The 19375-nt window shown below is 51.4% G+C and overlaps 10 protein-coding genes across 10 annotated transcripts; 5 read left to right on the forward strand and 5 right to left on the reverse strand.

The window, feature by feature from the left end:
- Positions 1-298: 298 nt before the first annotated feature.
- On the forward strand, positions 299-1576 carry PADG_12107 (uncharacterized protein; the record flags this gene model as incomplete). Its single annotated transcript, XM_010763663.1, has 3 exons — positions 299-493; positions 790-895; positions 1368-1576. The coding sequence occupies 3 exons, from the start codon at positions 299-301 to the stop codon at positions 1574-1576; spliced, it is 510 nt and encodes a 169-aa protein (XP_010761965.1).
- Positions 1577-1823: 247 nt separating this feature from the next.
- On the reverse strand, positions 1824-3751 carry PADG_06428 (uncharacterized protein; the record flags this gene model as incomplete). The annotated part of the gene is made up of 3 exons (XM_010763438.1): positions 1824-2069; positions 2694-3485; positions 3542-3751. 3 exons carry the CDS (start codon positions 3749-3751, stop codon positions 1824-1826), a joined length of 1248 nt encoding a protein of 415 aa, XP_010761740.1.
- Positions 3752-5890: 2139 nt separating this feature from the next.
- PADG_06429 (ketol-acid reductoisomerase, mitochondrial) lies at positions 5891-7460 on the forward strand (the record flags this gene model as incomplete). The annotated part of the gene is made up of 5 exons (XM_010763579.1): positions 5891-6113; positions 6231-6262; positions 6321-6599; positions 6699-7366; positions 7433-7460. 5 exons carry the CDS (start codon positions 5891-5893, stop codon positions 7458-7460), a joined length of 1230 nt encoding a protein of 409 aa, XP_010761881.1.
- A 764-nt stretch (positions 7461-8224) lies between these two features.
- Positions 8225-9607, forward strand: PADG_06430 (threo-3-hydroxy-L-aspartate ammonia-lyase SRY1; the record flags this gene model as incomplete). The annotated part of the gene is made up of 2 exons (XM_010763580.1): positions 8225-8558; positions 8694-9607. The coding sequence occupies 2 exons, from the start codon at positions 8225-8227 to the stop codon at positions 9605-9607; spliced, it is 1248 nt and encodes a 415-aa protein (XP_010761882.1).
- Positions 9608-9757: 150 nt separating this feature from the next.
- Positions 9758-11287, reverse strand: PADG_06431 (uncharacterized protein; the record flags this gene model as incomplete). The annotated part of the gene is made up of 2 exons (XM_010763581.1): positions 9758-11101; positions 11204-11287. 2 exons carry the CDS (start codon positions 11285-11287, stop codon positions 9758-9760), a joined length of 1428 nt encoding a protein of 475 aa, XP_010761883.1.
- Positions 11288-11652: 365 nt separating this feature from the next.
- PADG_06432 (uncharacterized protein) lies at positions 11653-12060 on the forward strand (the record flags this gene model as incomplete). The annotated part of the gene is made up of 2 exons (XM_010763582.1): positions 11653-11870; positions 11952-12060. 2 exons carry the CDS (start codon positions 11653-11655, stop codon positions 12058-12060), a joined length of 327 nt encoding a protein of 108 aa, XP_010761884.1.
- Positions 12061-12231: 171 nt separating this feature from the next.
- Positions 12232-13584, reverse strand: PADG_06433 (uncharacterized protein; the record flags this gene model as incomplete). Its single annotated transcript, XM_010763439.1, has 2 exons — positions 12232-13148; positions 13281-13584. 2 exons carry the CDS (start codon positions 13582-13584, stop codon positions 12232-12234), a joined length of 1221 nt encoding a protein of 406 aa, XP_010761741.1.
- An 899-nt stretch (positions 13585-14483) lies between these two features.
- Positions 14484-15049, forward strand: PADG_06434 (cytochrome c oxidase subunit VIIa; the record flags this gene model as incomplete). Its single annotated transcript, XM_010763440.1, has 4 exons — positions 14484-14510; positions 14631-14673; positions 14864-14899; positions 14967-15049. 4 exons carry the CDS (start codon positions 14484-14486, stop codon positions 15047-15049), a joined length of 189 nt encoding a protein of 62 aa, XP_010761742.1.
- A 670-nt stretch (positions 15050-15719) lies between these two features.
- On the reverse strand, positions 15720-16603 carry PADG_06435 (uncharacterized protein; the record flags this gene model as incomplete). The annotated part of the gene is made up of 2 exons (XM_010763441.1): positions 15720-15962; positions 16496-16603. The coding sequence occupies 2 exons, from the start codon at positions 16601-16603 to the stop codon at positions 15720-15722; spliced, it is 351 nt and encodes a 116-aa protein (XP_010761743.1).
- Positions 16604-18176: 1573 nt separating this feature from the next.
- PADG_06436 (uncharacterized protein) lies at positions 18177-19115 on the reverse strand (the record flags this gene model as incomplete). The annotated part of the gene is made up of 1 exon (XM_010763583.1): positions 18177-19115. One exon carries the CDS (start codon positions 19113-19115, stop codon positions 18177-18179), a length of 939 nt encoding a protein of 312 aa, XP_010761885.1.
- Positions 19116-19375: the final 260 nt, after the last annotated feature.

Raw genomic sequence — 19375 nt, forward strand, 5'->3', positions numbered from 1 at the left:
AAAAAAAAAAAAAAAAAAAAACATTAAAAAATATCTTTTACTTCCAAATCATATAAAAAAGAAGTCAGGCCGGGTGGGTGTCCAGACGAGGGTTCTTTTCCAGTGAAGGGGGATGGTTTTTGTATTTATTTATTTTTTGTATTATTTTATTTATTTTATTGTGAATATGTTTGGCTTCTATGGGTGTTGGATGGGCAGCCAGCAGCACGTAGGCATGGTCGGTGGTCGCAGCGGTGGTGCGTACAGGCGATAAGTATATGTCGTTGTCAGGCTCCAGCAGCCGGGAGACGGACTCGCGATGTGTCGAAAGCGCGAGAGACAAGCGAGAAGATCCAGCGAGACCGGGGCCGTCTCAATAAATAGTCACGGGTCGAAGGAACCAGTGTCACCCGCTGGTCGAGTGTCCGTGTCCGAGTCGGGGTCTACGGCTGTCACGCACGATACGGTGTGGAGGGATGGATCGATGAGAGGCACCGAACAGTGGCCAGCAGCAGTATTTATCCAATTGACCTGTCGGTTTTGCTTCCCTGCCGCTGCTGCTGCGTCGTGGACGCGAGAAAAAGAAAGGAAAAGAGGGCTTGCTTAGCATAATCTCATCCGGTTGACTAGTTAACTGGGTTCAGCATCAGCATGGTTCAGCATTCATATTCATATTCATATTCATATTCATATTCATATTCATATTCATATTTATATTCATATTCAGCATTCATATCATATTCACTCTCACTCAGCTAGCATCGTATGGCCTCTCACGTCCCAGGTTGACCCCAACCCTGCGCAGCCTAGCAACAGGCCGAAAAGGGTGTTCAATGGGCTGTTGCTGGTGTTTGGGGGCTGGCGCCAAAGTCTAAGCGGGATTGGGTTGAACAAGACAAAGAAACGAAGAGTAGAGGTAAGAGTAGACAGATGTGGACAGAGGTAGATGTAGATGTAGATGTAGATGTAGATGTAGATGTAGATGTAGAGGGAGACAGAGGTAGAGGTAGATGTAGAGGTTAAAGTAGAGGTTGAAGTAGAGGTTGGAGGTAGAAAGAGGTAGAAAAGAGATAGACAGAAGCAGGCGGGAATCCTCGATCGCCGGTTGCAGCAGGGTAAGCCTATTATTATTGATGCAGCAGTCTATGATCAGTTCTACCAGTTCTACCAGTTCTTAGTTCTATTACAGTTCTATCAGCTCTACCAGTTCTATGTCTGTCCCTCTGTTCTCTCTCTTGAGTGACACCAGCAATCCATTGCCACCGGTCACCGTCAAATGTCTGTGTTTCACGGGCGGTTGGACACGCCGCCTGCTGCGGGTTCCCCAACCCCTCCAGCGCACACACACACACACACACACACACACACACACACACACACACACACAGTGCTGCGACCACTGCGGGTCTTCCAGGCATCCTGTGTCGACTGCTGGAAAGCCCTTCTGCATGACGACTGCACCCGTAATTGGAATGAGAAATCTCAATCCCTGCGACCCCCCATGCCTCCCTCCCGCTTCCCCGACCGCCGCGACACGCCCCTTCGAACCCCTAGCGGCTCCACCCCAACCACCAGCAGCGATCTGCTCAGTCTGTGATTTGGCGTGTTCGTGCGTCAGCCTCTGTCTGTCAGCTGCTGCGTCGGCTCTGCGCTGCCCTGCTGCTCCCACCCGCTGTTTGCCAGAGATTCATCTACGTATGAATGCATTATCTCATCTCCAGAGCCGGACAGGCCCAAGAACTACATGTAAGATACACATACATACTACTTATAGATAACCAGAAACTGGGATTAGGTTTTCTCGCCGCCCCGCCGTCGGTTTCCCAAATGTAAGCCTGGGCCCGTCACTGGCTGCCAGGCCGGGTGGCGGGATGGCTGGGCCTCCGTGCGCGGGGCGGCTGGAGTCGCTCTGCTGCCTCCCGCGCAGTAGGGATTTGCATGATCAGCACAGGGTCAAAGAAGGAGGAGAAAAAGTAGTGCTGTACGATCAGCACAGGGTCAAGAAGGAGAAGAAGGAGAAGAGAGTAGTGCGTGCTGTATGCTGCTGCTGCTGCTGCTGCTACTGATGATGAACGCTGGCCAAGGTCAGACTAGAAGTCTTTCAGAGCAGCTAACTACTGCAGTCGATGAGACTCATAAGACACTGAATAGTGAACCTACTACGTTCATCTCCCTCAGTATTCGTTCTCAGAGAGCATCAGCAGGATGTTTGTATCTCAAATGGCACGGAAGGAGAGGGTTGAACCGACTGGAAATTTCAGCTCAGCGAATGTCAGAGTGCAGTAATTGTAAAGCATTTGGACAGTTGGGATTTTTACATCTTCACACTTTCTCATTCTAATCATCTGATGATTGCCACAGATCTATAACTGCACTCAGAGATATTCTAGACATAGAGACACAAGATCATCACACTTCATTGTCAGTAGTCAGTCTCCTACAGTTCAGTCAGGTCAAAAGCCAGCAGAGATGCACTTGTCCTTCAGCTGGCAAATACACTGCAGATTGAACCGGACGGTTTTTCATTGAAGGAATCATTGCATATCGGCACATAGTCCACTATCTACAATGGTCTCTATCTTATACAGGCCGTCTCTATATCACATGAACAGTCTCGTTCCTCAAAAGCCCTCCACCTCCAGTCCTTCTGCCGTTAGCTCTCATCGGCGATTGCGGGTGAGAGTTGCTCTTTTCCCTGCTCTGAACACACACACCCTCAAGTCCCGTCGTCTCGAGGGTCCTTTGGGGCTTCCTGCTGAGGCGTCGCGAGCGCGAACAGGGCGCTGCATGACAGGGACGAACGGGATGGTGCAGCGCGAGGCGATGTGTCCAGGCCTCGCGCAGTTGATGCACACGCCCTGAGCGCGCCTTTCTGCAGCGTCGGCACCGGAGATCCCAGAGACTCTGGGTGGCTTCGCGGCAGTGGTCCGGGGCGCCGCTGGGACGACCCTCCTCTGGCCACAGCTCTGAAGGGCCTTCACCTGGAGACCGCCTAGCCTCAACCATACGGAGCCTGGCTGCAGTATTTCCACGTAATTATCCGTGTCAGCCTGTGGAACCATCGCCCTCAGGAGCTCCCAGTTGAGGGCATTCTGGAGCATGCTGATCTTGATTCTGCCATCCCAGAACTGTCCCTCGGCTTCCAGGATCTTCTGGTCGAAGATTGGAAGCAAGGTATCAAGGGGAAGACTGCGTTGATGGGTGTTCTGCAGCCAGCTGAGAGCTCTTGCAGCAAGGACCGGGTCCGAAAAGAGGATATCCAGCTGAGCAAAGACAGTCTCCAGATCGAGATCGGTGGTTGTCTGCGCGTCCATCCATGAACGGAACTTGGTCGCCGCGGCTCCATGGAGGCGGTCAAACACATAACAGGCCTGGTCATCGAGGGGGCCAATGGCTCCGCCGTCTACACGGAGTTTGGCCCTGGTGTTGAGTCGCCAGGCGGGGTATCGGACCAGATCAGTCCCGTCAAAGGTCTCGAGCGGAGCCAGCTTCTCCTTCGGACGCTGCTGCTCAGGGTGGAGGGGAGTGCTATTTGGTGGATGGTTGAGTGGTGTCCCATGACGGGCGTGCTGGTAGCAGCAGCCAGCTGAGCTCTTAGGTCTCGAAGCTCGATCCAAAAGGCCTCTTCTCGCGAAGCCTGTTGCTGGAGGAGTCCTTGGAGCCACGCAGGTGGTGCACCTGCGGAGGCATCTTCAGGTCCCATACGGAGGGCCCTGATCGAGTCGGAGAACTCTTCGTCACTCGTGGTAGAGACGTTGGTGGTAAATTGCATAAACTGAGGTCGCCAGGGTCTTCAGAGCCAGGGTCTTCAGACCTTTCGCTGGCTCGGCACCTCCTGTGGCTGGCTGTAGAGATGCGTTGGATCTCTTCGTCCGTGAGCAGCCCTATCCCGTGTGTAGCGCTTCGGGGGAGCTAACGCCCCCAGTCTCGAATCGCTGTTTTCTTCTCATATGGCAGGAGGAATAAACGAATGAGCGATTCCTAATGTAGCGGGCTGGTCGCTGAGAACAGCCGATAGCTAACGCGTGCGAAAACAGAATGGAATCGTCAAGGAAAAGGAGGACAGACCATGTAAGGGTCAGGCTTCCTTTATCAATGGCAGGGCTTCAGTAGTCAGGGCCTTGTGCGAGGATGATTGCGCCCCGCCTCGGCAGTTAGGGGTTTAGTGAAGGCGCTGCTGATTATATCTAAACATATATTTAAATTCATTCAACTAAAGAGAGATTTCAGATATTTATACAGATATAAATAAATTAACAATAAGTGATAGCGCCACTTCGATCGTACGGAGGCGGAGCCTGAACATCATGGGGTTATCGTAGATCTTTAGTTCAGATGAAGTATATAAGAAATGACTTTTGAAAGACGAGCACTGAGATCTATAGCTATTTGGGACCACAATTTTCTCTCATCTGCAAGTGAGAGAACGATGCCAATTCTGGACGATTTTTTTTTTTTAATATTGGCTTACAGTGTGTAAAATTTCACTCTTTATAATGCAAAGAAATTTCCTTCCATGAAGTTGTGACCTTTTGTACTCGTTTGATGATTTCTCACGTTGATTAGCAGATGACTAAATAAGAGCAGTACTTGAAGATGAGCTTCTCAGATTTTCACTTCATGAAGATTGACATCGAGAACGTATATTACATCATAATTAGAGTCTAATAAGTCGTATTTGAATTTCAGAGAAGCATCTCTTCTGAAATTGAGACTGACTATCAAAGTTATAATCTTTTATTTCGTCAACTGGTTAGTGGGACAGTCCGACAGCAGCTTAAGCTGCTCTGCATGTCCGAGTATGAACGCTGCCTTGGCCAAAGAAGACAGCCAGAAAGATACAGCCAAGATGATCATTGATGCGCAGTGCTAGGTATCAGTGATCCCCCAGGTTGAGTCTGGGATTAGCCTGCATCCACTCATTAATGGCCTGAAGGTCTGGGTCCCGGCCTGCTGCTGCAGAGATGGCTGAAGAACGCCTGTCAGAGGGTTTCCTTGGCTGCTGCAACAGCCGTGCAAGTCTTAATCCCGACTAGGCTTTGATTTAGTTAAGCCTTGAATGCCCCCCGGTGATACCACAACGAGAACTTGCCCTTGTGCAGTGCCTTGGATCGAGTGCCCTCCCAAAGACACCGAGTGCTGGATCTAGGTCTTGTTGCAGTGCTCGAGGACTGAAGCCGGCTCTTGCAAAGCGCTGAGCTTGTAGTCTGCTGTGAAGGCAGGGCTTTCCACCGCTGGTTGGGGCTGTCTGAGCACGCATTGTCTCATCCCTAACAGGTTCTCCTTCTAATAAGATCAGGCCAGGGTTGAAGTTTGTCCGGGTCCGCTGGGATGTTTTGGGTGCTTGTCGCATCCTGGGGCGCCTTGTTTAGGGGGGCCGGGAAGGTTCCCAGGGGTATCCGTGCAGCTGAGGGAGTTGTAGAGGGGTCCTTCTTCGTCGCGGAGAGAAGGGAGGACGAGGTGGGTTGCTCATCGCAGCGTTGTGACAGTTAGTTTATCGTTTGACTTTGTTTTCCAAGCTCCAGTTTGACTCCAGTTTCTCTCCAGTTTCTCTCCAGTTTCACTATGCAGTTTCTCTAAGCAATTCCTCCACACTGTTCATAGAGTTGGTCGCCTTCGTTTGATCCGCCTTTTGGAAATAAAAATTTGGGCATTCAGTGTTTCACGTGACTCTCCCGACATCGGCGCCGGGCTGCCAGGCGGTGAGCCGATACAGCAAGCCGTCCCCCCGGCAGAATCCTCTCGCGGATGACAAATTCCCCGATGCGGAAGTTTTTAACTTCGACAGCCTCGAGACAAAGAAGAAACCTTCGACACCTGGACATCTTCAATCCTGCAATCTATCTCCCTGCCTCGTTGCCTCCCTGCCTCGCTGTAGTCCCCAGTTCAACTGATCCCGTCTGTCCTCGCAATGTCTGCTAGACCTGTCGCCAGCGCCCTGCGCGGCTCGCTGGCCAAATCCCTGGCTTCCGCTTCGAGTGCGTCCCGCCGCTCGTTCGTCTCTGCTGCCGTCTCCGCCGCCGCCCGCCCGGCTGCCACGGCGGCCGCCAGAGCTGCCTTTGCTGCCCCCGTGGCCCAACAGGTCCGCGGGGTGAAGACCCTTGATTTTGCCGGCACCAAGGAGACTGTCTACGGTGTGTATTTTTAAAATTTGCCCATCTTTGTGGCATTGGGTAGCTCGAAGCTGCGAGCCGGGGCACTGTGGTAGTGTGGGACTACTCATGCTGACGGTGTCATGTAACAACTGCCAGAACGTGCTGATTGGCCGAGAGAGAAGCTCCTTGTAAGTTCCCCAACACAGACTAGATTTGCGTGTATCATCCATTAACAACAACTCCCAGGATTACTTCAAAAACGACACTCTCGCCCTCATCGGTTATGGCTCACAGGGTCACGGCCAGGGTCTCAACCTGCGCGACAATGGCCTCAACGTCATCGTCGGTGTGCGCAAGGACGGCGCCTCGTGGAAGGAGGCCATCCAGGATGGTTGGGTGCCCGGCAAGAACCTGTTCGACGTAACTGATGCCATCAAGCGTGGCACCATCGTCATGAACCTGCTCAGTGACGCCGCCCAGAGCGAGACCTGGCCCGCCATCAAGCCCCTGATCACCAAGGGAAAGGTATGCCAACCCGTAATCTGATTATCTCGACATTCCTAACAGAAAAAAAAATAATAAAAATAAAAATAAAAATAAAAAAATACACTAAGATACAAACAGACCCTCTACTTCTCCCACGGCTTTTCCCCCGTCTTCAAAGACCTCACAAAAGTCGACGTTCCCCCCGACGTCGACGTAATCCTCGTCGCCCCCAAGGGCTCCGGCCGCACCGTCCGCACCCTCTTCTGCAAAGGCAGCGGCATCAACTCCTCCATAGCCGTCTACCAAGACGTGACCGGCAAAGCCGAAGAAAAAGCCATCGCCCTCGGCATCGCCATCGGCAGCGGCTACCTGTACAAAACCACCTTCGAGAAGGAAGTCTACTCGGACCTGTACGGCGAGCGCGGGTGCCTGATGGGGGGCATCCACGGCATGTTTCTCGCCCAGTACGAGGTGCTGCGCGAACGCGGGCACAGCCCCAGCGAAGCCTTCAACGAGACGGTCGAGGAGGCGACCCAGTCCCTGTACCCGCTGATTGGGGCGAACGGGATGGACTGGATGTACGCTGCGTGCTCGACGACGGCGCGCCGGGGCGCGCTGGATTGGAGCAGCAAGTTCAAGGATACGCTGAAGCCGGTGTTCAACGAGTTGTATGACAGTGTGAAGAATGGGAAGGAGACGAAGAGGAGTCTGGAGTATAACTCGCAGCCGGATTATCGGGAGAAGTTCGAGAAGGAGATGCAGGAGATTCGGGATTTGGAGATTTGGAGGGCTGGGAAGGCCGTGCGGTGAGTTTCGTGTCTCTTTTTTTCTCATTCTCTTCTTTCGTTCTACGGTGTACTGACATACTCCAGATCACTCCGCCCTGAGAACCAGAAATGAGTGAGGTACTGTTGTGTATAGTTTGTGATGGATAGACGACATTGCGTATCCGTGTTTAGTTCTTGTCTTGTCTAGCAGCAGCACTTGGTGTGTTTCTAGTTATGTCTTTAACCTACATTTCTACTTTGTTAATTTGGGAAAGGAAAAGAGAGCGCGAGCTAAAGCAGAGCAGGGTAAATGCACAATGGGGGGAAAAGCACGAGAAGACAGCAGACGGCCCTAGAAAAAAGTTCTCCCTTTTTTGTTCTCATAAATAAGATGTTCCCCGTCTCGCACCTCGGATTATATTCATGCTCTTTATTTGTATGTATGTATGTATGTGACTGCCGAGCTGAATTCACTTCTCACCTTTCATTTCATCTCCAGTCACCTTCCCCTATTCTGTCCCGTTTCCTGCCGTCCGGTGAGTTTCGAAGAATGAAGGCCTACTTTCATTCTCGCCCTGCTACGTACCATAGACACACAGCTATTGTAATGCAAACCTTCCAGTTTCCGGTCTGAACTGTAAGTCCATAAGCAGGTGTAGATGTGCGAATGCGACATTTGCAATCCTCGTATTTCTCTCACCAGTTTACGTTGTGCATATTTTATCTCTCCATGCTCTTCAGACTTTGATATTGGTATATTTAACCCATACATCCCCATCTCCGCAAACCCAGTCTGGATTCCCCACACGTTAGCCGCCCACAACCAAAACCACCAACCACACCCCACAACCAACGTCCCAAAGCACGCACTCATCCAACCCAACACCGCCCCCAGCAATGACAGACCCAGCCAACTGGACCCCCCTAACCGCCTCCAACGTCCTCTCCGCCCACGCCCTCATAAAGCCCTACATCCATGAAACCCCGCTCCTCACCAGCAGAGCCCTCAACCGCATCGCCTCGACCCCCCAATCGCCCGCCGCGCTCCTCGGCACGCCATGCGAGGGCCAAACACCCGCCAGCCCCAAGATAAACTTCTTCTTTAAATGCGAGAATTTCCAGCGGATCGGTGCGTTCAAGGCGCGCGGTGCGTTTCATGCGCTGCTGCGGCTGCTGCAAGTGGTGGGCGCGGAGGAGGTGAGGAGGAGGGGTGTTGTTACGCATAGTTCTGGTATGCTCCCGTTTAGTCCATCGGCTGCAAGACACGTACTTCCATATCAAATACATCGTCACAAAGATATATATATATATATATATATATACCCCCAAATAAAAATAACAAATAAATAACCAACCCCCTCACCAGGAAATCACGCCCAAGCCCTCTCCCTCGCCGCCTCCACCCTCCACATCCCCGCCCACATCGTCATGCCCTCGATCTCCACCCGGTCCAAAATAGCCGGCACCCGCGCTCACGGCGCCCGCGTCGTCTTCTCAGGCCCCACAAGCCAAGAGCGCGAAGCCGCCGTCGCCTCCATAGTCCGCGAGACCAGCGCATTTCTCATCCCACCCTACGACCACCCGGATGTCGTTTTGGGCCAGGGCACGGTAGCGGTGGAGATGGCGGGGCAGGTGCGGGAGCTCATGGGGCGGGATGGGAGGGTTAGCGTGCACTGGGACGAAGGGGGTGGGAGCGCGAATTCGGATGCTGCGGATGATGCGGATGATGCGGAGCCGGGGACGCTGGACGCGGTGATAACGCCGATAGGCGGCGGGGGTTTGAATGCCGGGGTGGCGACGTATTTCTCGGGCTACCGCGGCGGGGCACGGCCCTGGGTGTTTGGGGCGGAGCCGTCGTTCCAGGGCGGCGACGACTGCCGGCGCGGTCTCGAGCGGGGATCGCGAATAACGAGCGTGAAGACGCTGACGGTTGCGGATGGGTTACGGACGCCGGTCGGGGAGGTGCCGTGGGGGGTTATTTCGGATAAGGGGAAGGTGGAGGGGGTGTATGCTGTGAGCGAGCGGCAGATTCGGGAGGCGATGAGGCTTGTGTTTGAGAGGGTGAAGATTGTTGTTGAGCCGTCTGCTGTGGTTGGGTTGGCGGTTTGTTTGTTTGATGAGGGGTTTCGGAGGAGGGTGGTGGAGCAGTGTAGGGTTAGTGGGAAGAGGGGCTGGGATGTTGGGGTTGTTTTGAGCGGGGGGAATGTTGGGTTGGAGAGTGTTGGGGAGATGTTTGGGGGGTCGGAGGGGGAGGGGAGACAGGCAGACGGTGGGATATAGACGTGGTGATATATGTGTATATGGTAAGTAGGAACGTATGTATGTATACAGGTAGTAGACTAGATTCATAGCCATAGGCCCTTGCACATACAAGTAATTCAAACCCTTTCTCCCTTCCAACTACACATACACATACACATACACATATCCCTATACCTCCCCATCCCCATCAAGCCACTCCACCCCTCCCCTCCCCGTAAGCCAAAACCCAAACACCCCCTCAACCACCCTCTCCCTCTCCCTCTCCATGTCCGTCCCACCCCTCCTCACCTCCGCCCCCACCCCACCATCCACCCATCCCACCACCCTCCCCCTCCTCACAACCTCCAACCTCATCCCCGCCTCCCCCATAATCTCCTCAAGCGTCAAAAGCGGCGCAAACGACCTAACACTCTCACGCTGCAAGACAACCCTACACGTCGCGAGTGAAGGCCATGGACGGGGCAGATACGGCCGGTAGGAGGGGTGGGGGGATTTATAGAGGGGTATGTTCGGTGCTGCGATTGAGGTCCTGGCGTTGGCGTTGGCGTTGGCGTTGGCGTTGGCGTTGGCGTGAGCCAGTTGGGTGTATGGACGTGGAAGAGCGGGCTGGAGACCCCATGTTGTGTATATGAGGGGGCAGGAGAAGGTGTGTTGCAGGGCTTGGAGGGCGCGGGTGATTTTCTGCGGGAGGTTTTGCTGTTGCTGTTGTTGGCCTGTTCCTGTGCCTGTGCCTGTGCCTGTGCCTGTGTGCTTCTCATCTCCATCTCCATTCCCATTCCCCCTCTCGTCATTGCGAGCTCTTCTCTCCCTCTCCTCCCGCACGCCAGGGATCCCAAGAACCTCCATCTCCCTCCTATCCTGCCAATAAAACGCACTAGCACTATCAAGCACAATAACATTCAATGGTCTTAAATGCGACACGTGGCACCTCCTCTCCGCGCCACGAAGCAAGTAATCCTCCACCCCCTCAACCGTCGCCAGCAGCGCAGCCGACGACTGCGGCCGAAAGACATGAACGTGCGCCAGGGCATTGTGAAGCATGTCATCCATATCCACATCCATATCCCTATCCTCATATCCCCCGTAGCCTTCTCTCCCATCCCCACGACCACTCCTAGCCGGGTGTGTAACATCCCGTATAATCGCCCTCATAACCTCGCGTAATCTCACGACATCAAAGCGATATTCCGTGTCGATAAAGACAGCCGCGCCATTGCGGCCGGGCAGAGGTGTATTTTTATACATCTCTGGTAAGATGGCGATGGCGGTGATGTAGTATAGGAGATGCGTCTTGCCGTCTGCGGAGTGTGGGGAGGTTATTTCAAGGATGGGCTGGTGTGGAGTTGCTGCTGCTGCTACAGCTCCTGGGGCGGGTGGAGACGTTGTATGCGTATAGGTATGTTTACGTCCGTACTCCGCCTGAAACACACGAAGAATATCATCCAGTGGCCTTATACCCAGCGGCGCATATTGCGCATCTGTTGCCGGGGGGTTATGGAGGGTGCAGAGGAGCTATTATAAATCCATATCAGTTAGCATCTCATGCACCACATGTAAACATCACAAAAGTAACAGATCAGACACAGATATAGCATATAGGCACAGCATACATACCTCCGCCAGACTCTCCTTCCTGACCCCGCCCAGCAGATGTTCGCCGTAGATGCGCGCATGGTCACTTCGCGCTGCGGCAGCCATGCTTGCTCACACTCACTCGTTATGCTGGGTCATACTCCAGCTTCCTTCACTCCACCGGATGCGAAGGGCATAGTGCTTGTCTGCCCATGCGAGAGGCGGACAGGCGTATATAGCTGGTGGTGTGTACGTGGAGGAGCTGACGGTCTGCTAAATTCCACAATGCCTCCAATTGCCAAGCCTACCTTTCTACTTCCTAAATATTTTTCCAGTTCTTATCCTCTGCAACTTCAACATCGCTTCCCCCCCCATCATACCCTTCCACCATACACAACTCGACCAATATACTACTCCTCCATCCAATTCCCCATATCCCCACTCCTCTTCTCTATATCTCTTACCCCAACCTAGCAAAACTACAACCCACCATGCCCACCACACTCCTCCACCCCTTCCCAACCTCCGCCCTCCCTACCGCCCTCCTCACAACCTCCAAAAAATACCGCGAAACTCCCCGCAAACCCCCTGTCGACCTCCTCCAATGCCCCCTGATGGAGATGGTGCAGTACTCCTGCAACCCGCCGAATAAAGAGGTGCCAGCACCCGGCATCATCGAGTGCGAGAGTGTGGTGAGGTTGTTCAGACGGTGCGTAGTATATGGATTCTGGTTTCTGGTTTTTGGTGGAGATAAGTGGCGTGTGTTTGCTGATGTGGTGAGGGTGTGTAGGTGTGCGAATGGGCTTACGGTCGAGACTACGACGTGGGAGCGGAGCGGGATGAGAAAAGAAAGGGACAACGAGAGCGAGAAGAAGAAGAAGAAGGGGGTGCAGAAATAGAGATGGAGAGGCGATTGAATATACGATATGATAATACGTATTTAATATAACGCGACAAATGGGCGAATGTCAAATAATGTCATCCCGACTCCACGAATCTCTGCACGGGTATAAAGTCTAAACACCATGTGTCTGTGTCCATTCCCCTTCCCAGTCCATATCAAAGAAAATTCAACCCACAACTCCCGCCTTCCCACCCCTCCCCTTCTTGTTCCCAACAACGCCACCGATTCCAGCTCCATCCATCTTCCCCCTGACATCCGGCCTCGTCACCTTCCACCAATACGCCCTATCACAATTGACAACCGGACTAAGATCCAGCCTCACAACCGGCGGCGTTATCGACGGCTTCATATTGCCCCCCCTCGCAGTCTCCGATGATGATGACATTGGTTCACCTCCAACTCCGCTTCCCGATCCCAACGCCAACCCAATCTCATCCCCACCGTTGCGTTGCTGCCGCTGTTGCTCCTCCCTCCTCACCACTCCCCTCGAAACCGCCTTCACAGTCTTCTCAAACATCCCCTCCATACTCTCCCCCTTCCTCCCCCAAAGCATGTTCTCCCGATACTCCCCTCCACCATCGGCACCAGAACCACTCCCACTCCAGTCCTTCGCAACCCTCGCCAACCTTCTCAATGCCTCTTCCCCCAACCTTCCTTCCTCCGTCGCCTTCTCCCTAATCCTCCTCGGATCCGTTTCGCGCGTGATATACATCGGCGTCTCCTGGTACGTGTGCTTGCTGGGAAACGTAGGGAAGTGTTTGGGAATATGCCTTCGTGTTGCTCCTTGGTCCTGTCTGTCGTGGTCAATGGAGGTTGGAGAGATGAGTTCCGGACCGAGGAAGGGGAGATTAGTGTGCGGTGGTGGGGAGGAGGGTGGCGGGGAGGGGAGGGTTGTTGGTATTGTTATTATTCCCTCCGCTGCCGCTGCCGGATGAGTCGGCATAGATAGTTTGAGATGTGCTCGGAGTGAGTCAACGGGTATATTGGCATAGAGCAGCGCGTGCTGGAAATCGATGGGAATTGGCTGTGTGCGCCGGCAGGAGGCCATGGATTGGCGCGTGTAGGCTAGAAAGTGGAGCATGTCTACGCAACACAACATACATATACCAATTAACATACTATTAGCATACCATAAAACACAGCCCAAAAATCCTACATGTAAAATATAATAAGAAAATGGAAAAGAAAGAAAAGAAGAAAAAAAAATTAACGTACACTCCTCAACCCCTCTCCTCAACCCGTCCAACGCCACAGGTTCCGCATGCGTAAACCCGCTCTGGAGCAGCAGCAGGCCTATGGATAGGTTTAGCAGTGTATCAACTGCAGAGTCAGCTGTCAGCGCGTCGTCGGGGAGGTTGTGGGTGAAGCGGTGCTGGAGAGAGTGGTAATGATGGTAGCGTTTTCGTTGGCGTTTGGGGGATGGATCTCGATTTGAATTTGAATTCAAAGCATGTGCGAGGGACGGTGAGGGCGCGGGTTCTGGTTGCACTACTCCTACTGCTTCTGGGTCTGGTTTCATTTGTGGTAAGGGGGATGCGGAGGGGGAAGGGGAGTGTCGTTTTCTGCGGGATCTTTGTTGAGGGTGTTGGCGTTGGTGCTGGAGCTGGAGCTGGAGCTGGAGCTGGAACCGGAGGTGAAGCTATAGCCAGAGCAGGAGGAGGGATGGGAGCAGTTGGAGGAGGCATGGTGAGGTCCCTGGTGTGTATGAGATGATATGAGTTGACCTGGAAGTGGAGGCGAGCCTGCAATGGGGATATTGCATATAGAAGAGTTATATAGAGGGAGAGAGGCCGGAGAAGCAATGAGAGAAACCGGTGAGTAGTTGAGTAAGTTGAGCAGAGATCAGGGGGATCGTAGAGATATGATATCTCTTGTCTCTCTTGCCTCCTGTTGTCTATCGTGTCCGTTGTTGATATCTTCTTATTGAATGCGGTTGCTTCGCTTTGCGGAGTTGGTTGGTTTGAAGCAGCATGGTCACGTGGAAGCAGCCAATTCAACGTTCAACGTCAATAGCTCATATCGTTATGTATGCATGCATGCATGCATGAATGAATGAATGGGGGATGTGGCAATAGTAACCTGTGTATCTATCTCCTTCGCAGTGACCTATCCATGCATTCACTCTCCCATGCTGTAGTTCATAAAGTTACTCGGGATATTCACCTCCTGACCTCCCTGGTTGCTCGGTAAATCAACAAGTTCCTCGAACATCACGGGACCAGGTTAATCCGAGCCCCAATCTGCCACCCGCCGGATTCAGTCCATTCGCTCCAACCCGCAGCCACATTCCACACTACCAACAATTACAACCTCTGTCTGTTCGTATATCGAGAGCAGCACAACAACCGCTACCACTACCCCTCCTACGCTCCGTCGTGTTTGCTTCGTCTATACCTCACCAAATCCCGAGCGGAAACAATGGCCGCCATCAAACCCATCACGGGTGTACGTTTCCCAATTCTCATTGCTCTGCCCTATTTTCATTCGACCATTCCCGTTCCCGCCCTACCCGGCAAACATCACAGCACCCAATTGACCCAATTCCCATGCTAACATAATACATAGATGCTCCGTCGGGGCCTCGTGCTGCATCTTAGCACCGCCTTTGGTGAGTTTGAGGCAAATCCTTGAATATATATTCCCGACACCTTCCCCCATACAAGCGGGGGAGGTCAGAAGTGTGATATAGAACTCTATATATATACATACATACATCACCCCACTCCACCTCCACGAACCCCTCAATCCATTCCAACCTACCCTACGGATAACCCAACTAATCCCACCTCCCATTCTAGGTCTCGGAACAACCTTCGCCTACCTCTTCTGGTACGGTACGTTTATCAAACACCCTCTCCCGACCCAATGCCCATACATATCCCCTAACAAAACCCAATATAGGCTACCACCTTCCCCGCGTCCGGGCCCGTGACCGCTTGTATGCCCGTATCGAATCCGAGCGCGCACAAGGTCTCCTTGACTAGACTTCTTACCGTCCATCCCAATCCCACCACATCCGATACACAAAATCAAGCATTACGGTATGAAAAGAGAATGTAGAATCTCCTCTCAATCTGATCGAGAAAGGCGGGGGTGGGATGAGTAGGAGTGGATTAGGTTGGAAATGAGCAGGTGGATATTGGTGGCCGATTGCGAAAATATTTCAGTCTCATTGCGTTTTCATCCACATCAGTGTCTGCATCTGCATCTGCGTCTGCGTCTGCGTCCCGGTGTGGTGTGGTGTGATGCGATACCTGTATTCATCATCGTCTTGAATCGCGTGCCTCCTTTTGATGTCTAGAGTGAAATGACGCCGTTTCCCTGACAGGGATATGGGAGCTGGTTATTTCATTCGCAGATACGATGTGACGAGAAAGGATCGTTATTCTGTTCGTTCTTGATATTTACTTGTGCTCTTGCTGATGCTGGTGCTGGTGCAGTGTGCATGTTGTATGTATTGTGTCACGGAGTAGACTGGAGACGTGTATATAAATAATAAATGTGATATGGGAACAAGGAAGAGATGTGACTTTCTGCGCTAGTGACCTTGACTGTATCATTATGTATCACTCTTCCATCGTAATTTATATGTAGGATAGTAAAATATTAATTTATTTGACAATTTGAAGCTGTTATAACTACTGAATCTGATAATTAGAGATCCCCAAGATCTTCCTGTCTTAATAGCTTTCTTTTAATCACGGACCTTCCAGCTTTGCTTACAGCTATTCTTCCCTGTACGACCTTAAACTCATCGCCATCACTACAGCGTATAATCTCCTTAACATGATGAGCTATCCGCTCTATCCATGCTTGAATCTTCTGCTGTGGCAGATCATTCCATTTTTTAGTCCAATAAATTCTTAAAAGTTTTCTTATCTCGTGGAGCTCCTCAAACTGTAGTCCGACGCTTCATCCATAAACTCAACTGGATTGAGACCCGGTGAGTTACCTGGTCGAAAAAGACACTGAATCTCATGAAGATTGTATATTTTCATCTGATAGGGCTGTGCATGTGCTGATGCATTTTTGGACATTTGCATTCAGTAAGAAGGGCTGACATTCTTTGGCAAAAGAAATCAATTGTGAGATGATAATCATCTAAGAAAGTAGAGCAATTAGCTGAGAGCCTATAAGAGATATCACTATCTATACCAATCAATTCCTCCCTTTTTTCCATCACGAATAAGCTTATCATTTGCTCTAGTGTATCGCCATCGAGGCTTCTGGCCTGTCTGATTTCACAATCCCATTAGTCACACACCAGTAGTAACCTCCCATTCAGCCTTAAAGCTCAGCCTCACGCTTCATATTCATTTGTTCGAGATCCTTTTCTGCATTCTTCTTATCTCAAGCAGTCTCTGGCTCCGATACATGACACGGGCCTTTTCCATTGTGTGAAAAGAACCCCCAGAACATAAAAAACTCACAGTCTCCTTTCCATCGTCTTCGTACACAGGTGGGATCATAGGCTTCTGGAATCTGGCGCCACACTCAAACAGCTCCACGTCTCTGACCAAGAACAACAGATGTCTCATCACTCCAAGATCTCTCTTTTCCAGTCATCTAGACTCCAATGTTCGTGCTCAAGAGCAAAAATCTAAGTTGGCGTTTCTTAGAGGAATCAGTTAGCCCTGGTTTCCATAAAGGCTTCGCTATCACAAATCCATGCTGCTTCAAAATCCGACAAACAGAGTTGTGGGAGATGCCATCTCCATAGGCTAAAACCTCAGAAGATTTCTCACGTCCACATTGATCCTTGATGGCAGATTTTATGATAAATTATTCTTCCCCTGAGGATATATCTTTAGGCCAGCCGCTGCATGGAGCATCATCCCCGTACTCTGATGCAGCCAAGATTATGGAGAAAGGGGGTGGCTGGAGCTCTGATAGAGATATGTCGGACACTTCCATCACGTGAGCAGCTTTCCATTCTTGTGGCCTGCAAACTCCAATCAACCTCACATGTGGGGATGATTGGAAGGGAACCAAACTTGCCATTCTGTCATTAGGTAGGTAGAATAGATAGTCAATCTCAATTCATTGAATTTCATCTGCTTTGCGTGGAAGTTAAACAGAACAGTATTTAGTCAAGAATTGCTCTTTTGATCATTCACTGTACTTTCTATCTGTGTCTGAAAGAGAAAGAAAATGGAAGATCAAGATCAGAATATGTAACTTCATTCGTGATTCTACACACTCACTATAAAACACAGAGCTCAATTCTCTCCGTTCTTACACAGCTTGAAGTTCCACTCCTCAAAACTAAAGTCTATCATGTCAGAGCTCACGCTCTCTCTTTACATTATATCATGCAATTCAGTGAGCAATGAGTCAGTAAGGACTCAATCATGAATTGATCATAGTTACATCCTCAAAAACCAGCAAATATACAAAGTATATGTAACTGCGAAATACGGTCCCTCTTCCATCTCAAGCTCATTGATATATGCAATCACATCTACACACATGACCCTTGTCGACATCACTGTTGCCCCATAGAATCTGACTCCAATTGCAACAACCCCAGCCTTGCTATGGGGACTGTAGGAAGACATGATACGGCATGACACAACACGCTTTATTTTAGTCCCTGGAGCCCTGAATGCGGCGGACGTAGGTCGATGAGTGTATATAATGTATATCGCAGCTGACATGGACTGGGTGTTCGACGAGATAGAGGTGAGGAGATGTATATTGTCTGGCCTTGAGGTAGGTAGTAGATAGGAAGGTAGCTCCGTGGTGCTGTGAGTGGTCCTTGGTTCATAACGTAGACGATCGGTTGACAGGTTATGACCAATTCATGAATTTGGATGTTGCCGGTGGGGAAGTGGCAGGGGGAGGGTTTTATTCATTGAGCCAAGGAGTATAAGGTGGAGAAGTAAGGGCGTGTTTGTCCACAGAGAAGACTTGGGCGGATTCGACGACTCAAAAACAGTATTGGAATGGAATGGGCATAGAACTTGGAAAAGAGAGAGAAACAATATGCAGACGAGCTGATATGTCGGACAATTGAAATCATGTAAAGCACAACTCATCCATCCATCCCCTTTCTCAAACCCTCATTCACATATATATCCCTCGCAGAGCTCCCCATAATCACCCTACCCGCTACTCTAACCTCAACACCGCCGGCACAAACCCCCTAACCCCATTACTCAACCATACCACCTCCCCGTCCCTCAACTCCCCAACCTTCACAACCTCCTCTACACAAAACCCTGCCGCAAGTGCATATCTCCTCGACGTCCCCGCATTCCCCCCACTCGACAGTGGCGGCGTGACCCAGTAATATCGATCACCGCCGCCCTCATCGTCAACGCTACTCTCTCCACTCTCACACTCCGCTGCTGTCCTCCGCCTCCGCCGAAAATATACCGTCGTGATGCTCCCCTCCATCACCTCGCCAGTGTGGTTATATATCAACACCTCCGTCTGATCGGATAGGGAAGTAATGCCCGCGCGCGCGCGGGAGGTGGTGTAGCTTTCGCGGAGTGTGGTTTTGTGGCGGGTGAAGAGGGAGGGGGTGGTGGGTTGTGTGTCCAGGCGGAGAATCCATGGGTCTATCTTCTGTATATTTCTGTTTGCAGTGGGGAGTTGTGTATCTATCGTGTCTGATTCTGGTAGGAGGGTAGAGAAATCGCACCCGTCGCCCGGTAATATCAGCAAGGGTTGCGAAGGCGGTGTTGAGATGACGATTGGGGCAGCTTCGACTGTGATTTCACCCGTGGCGTCGAGGAGAATGCGCAATCGCCACGGCCGCGATGGGTCGCCGGCGATATATTTGTTGAAAATTTGGGCGAGGTTGGATCGGCATGTATCGGGATTAGGATGCTGCAAGGCCGCGGCGGCAGCGGGCCATTGGAAGTCTATGGCGGCGGAAAGCAGGCGGGCGTGGTGGTAGCTGAGGAGATAGTAATGGGAGTCTCTGGGGTGTGGATATGAGGATGATATGTTGGAGTCGTTGGGGAGGGATGGGTCGTAGCGGAGAGTTGAGGTTACCTGGAACCGGGGCTGGGATTGGGGCTGTTGTGGTTGCGATTGAGCCATTGTGAGCGGCAAGAAGGGGAATTAGGGGTATAGTGGAAATATTCAGTCGTTGCGATCTCTTGAAGAAGACTTTCATCAGTTTTTCTAAATAATTGGCTGTATAAGAGTTAATTTCGTTGTAGCATATAAAATTTGGTGGGTCGCTGCTCGAGCGGTGTGGTGATGCAAAACGTCATGCTGACTCATCGGTCCTCCAAGACTGACAACATCCCTTTTAAATGAGAAAGTGTTGATTATTCCTCTGCAGTCAAATACAATTT

This window comes from Paracoccidioides brasiliensis (assembly GCF_000150735.1).
Source record: "Paracoccidioides brasiliensis Pb18 unplaced genomic scaffold supercont2.8, whole genome shotgun sequence".
In the NCBI taxonomy this organism is placed as follows: domain Eukaryota; kingdom Fungi; phylum Ascomycota; class Eurotiomycetes; order Onygenales; family Ajellomycetaceae; genus Paracoccidioides; species Paracoccidioides brasiliensis.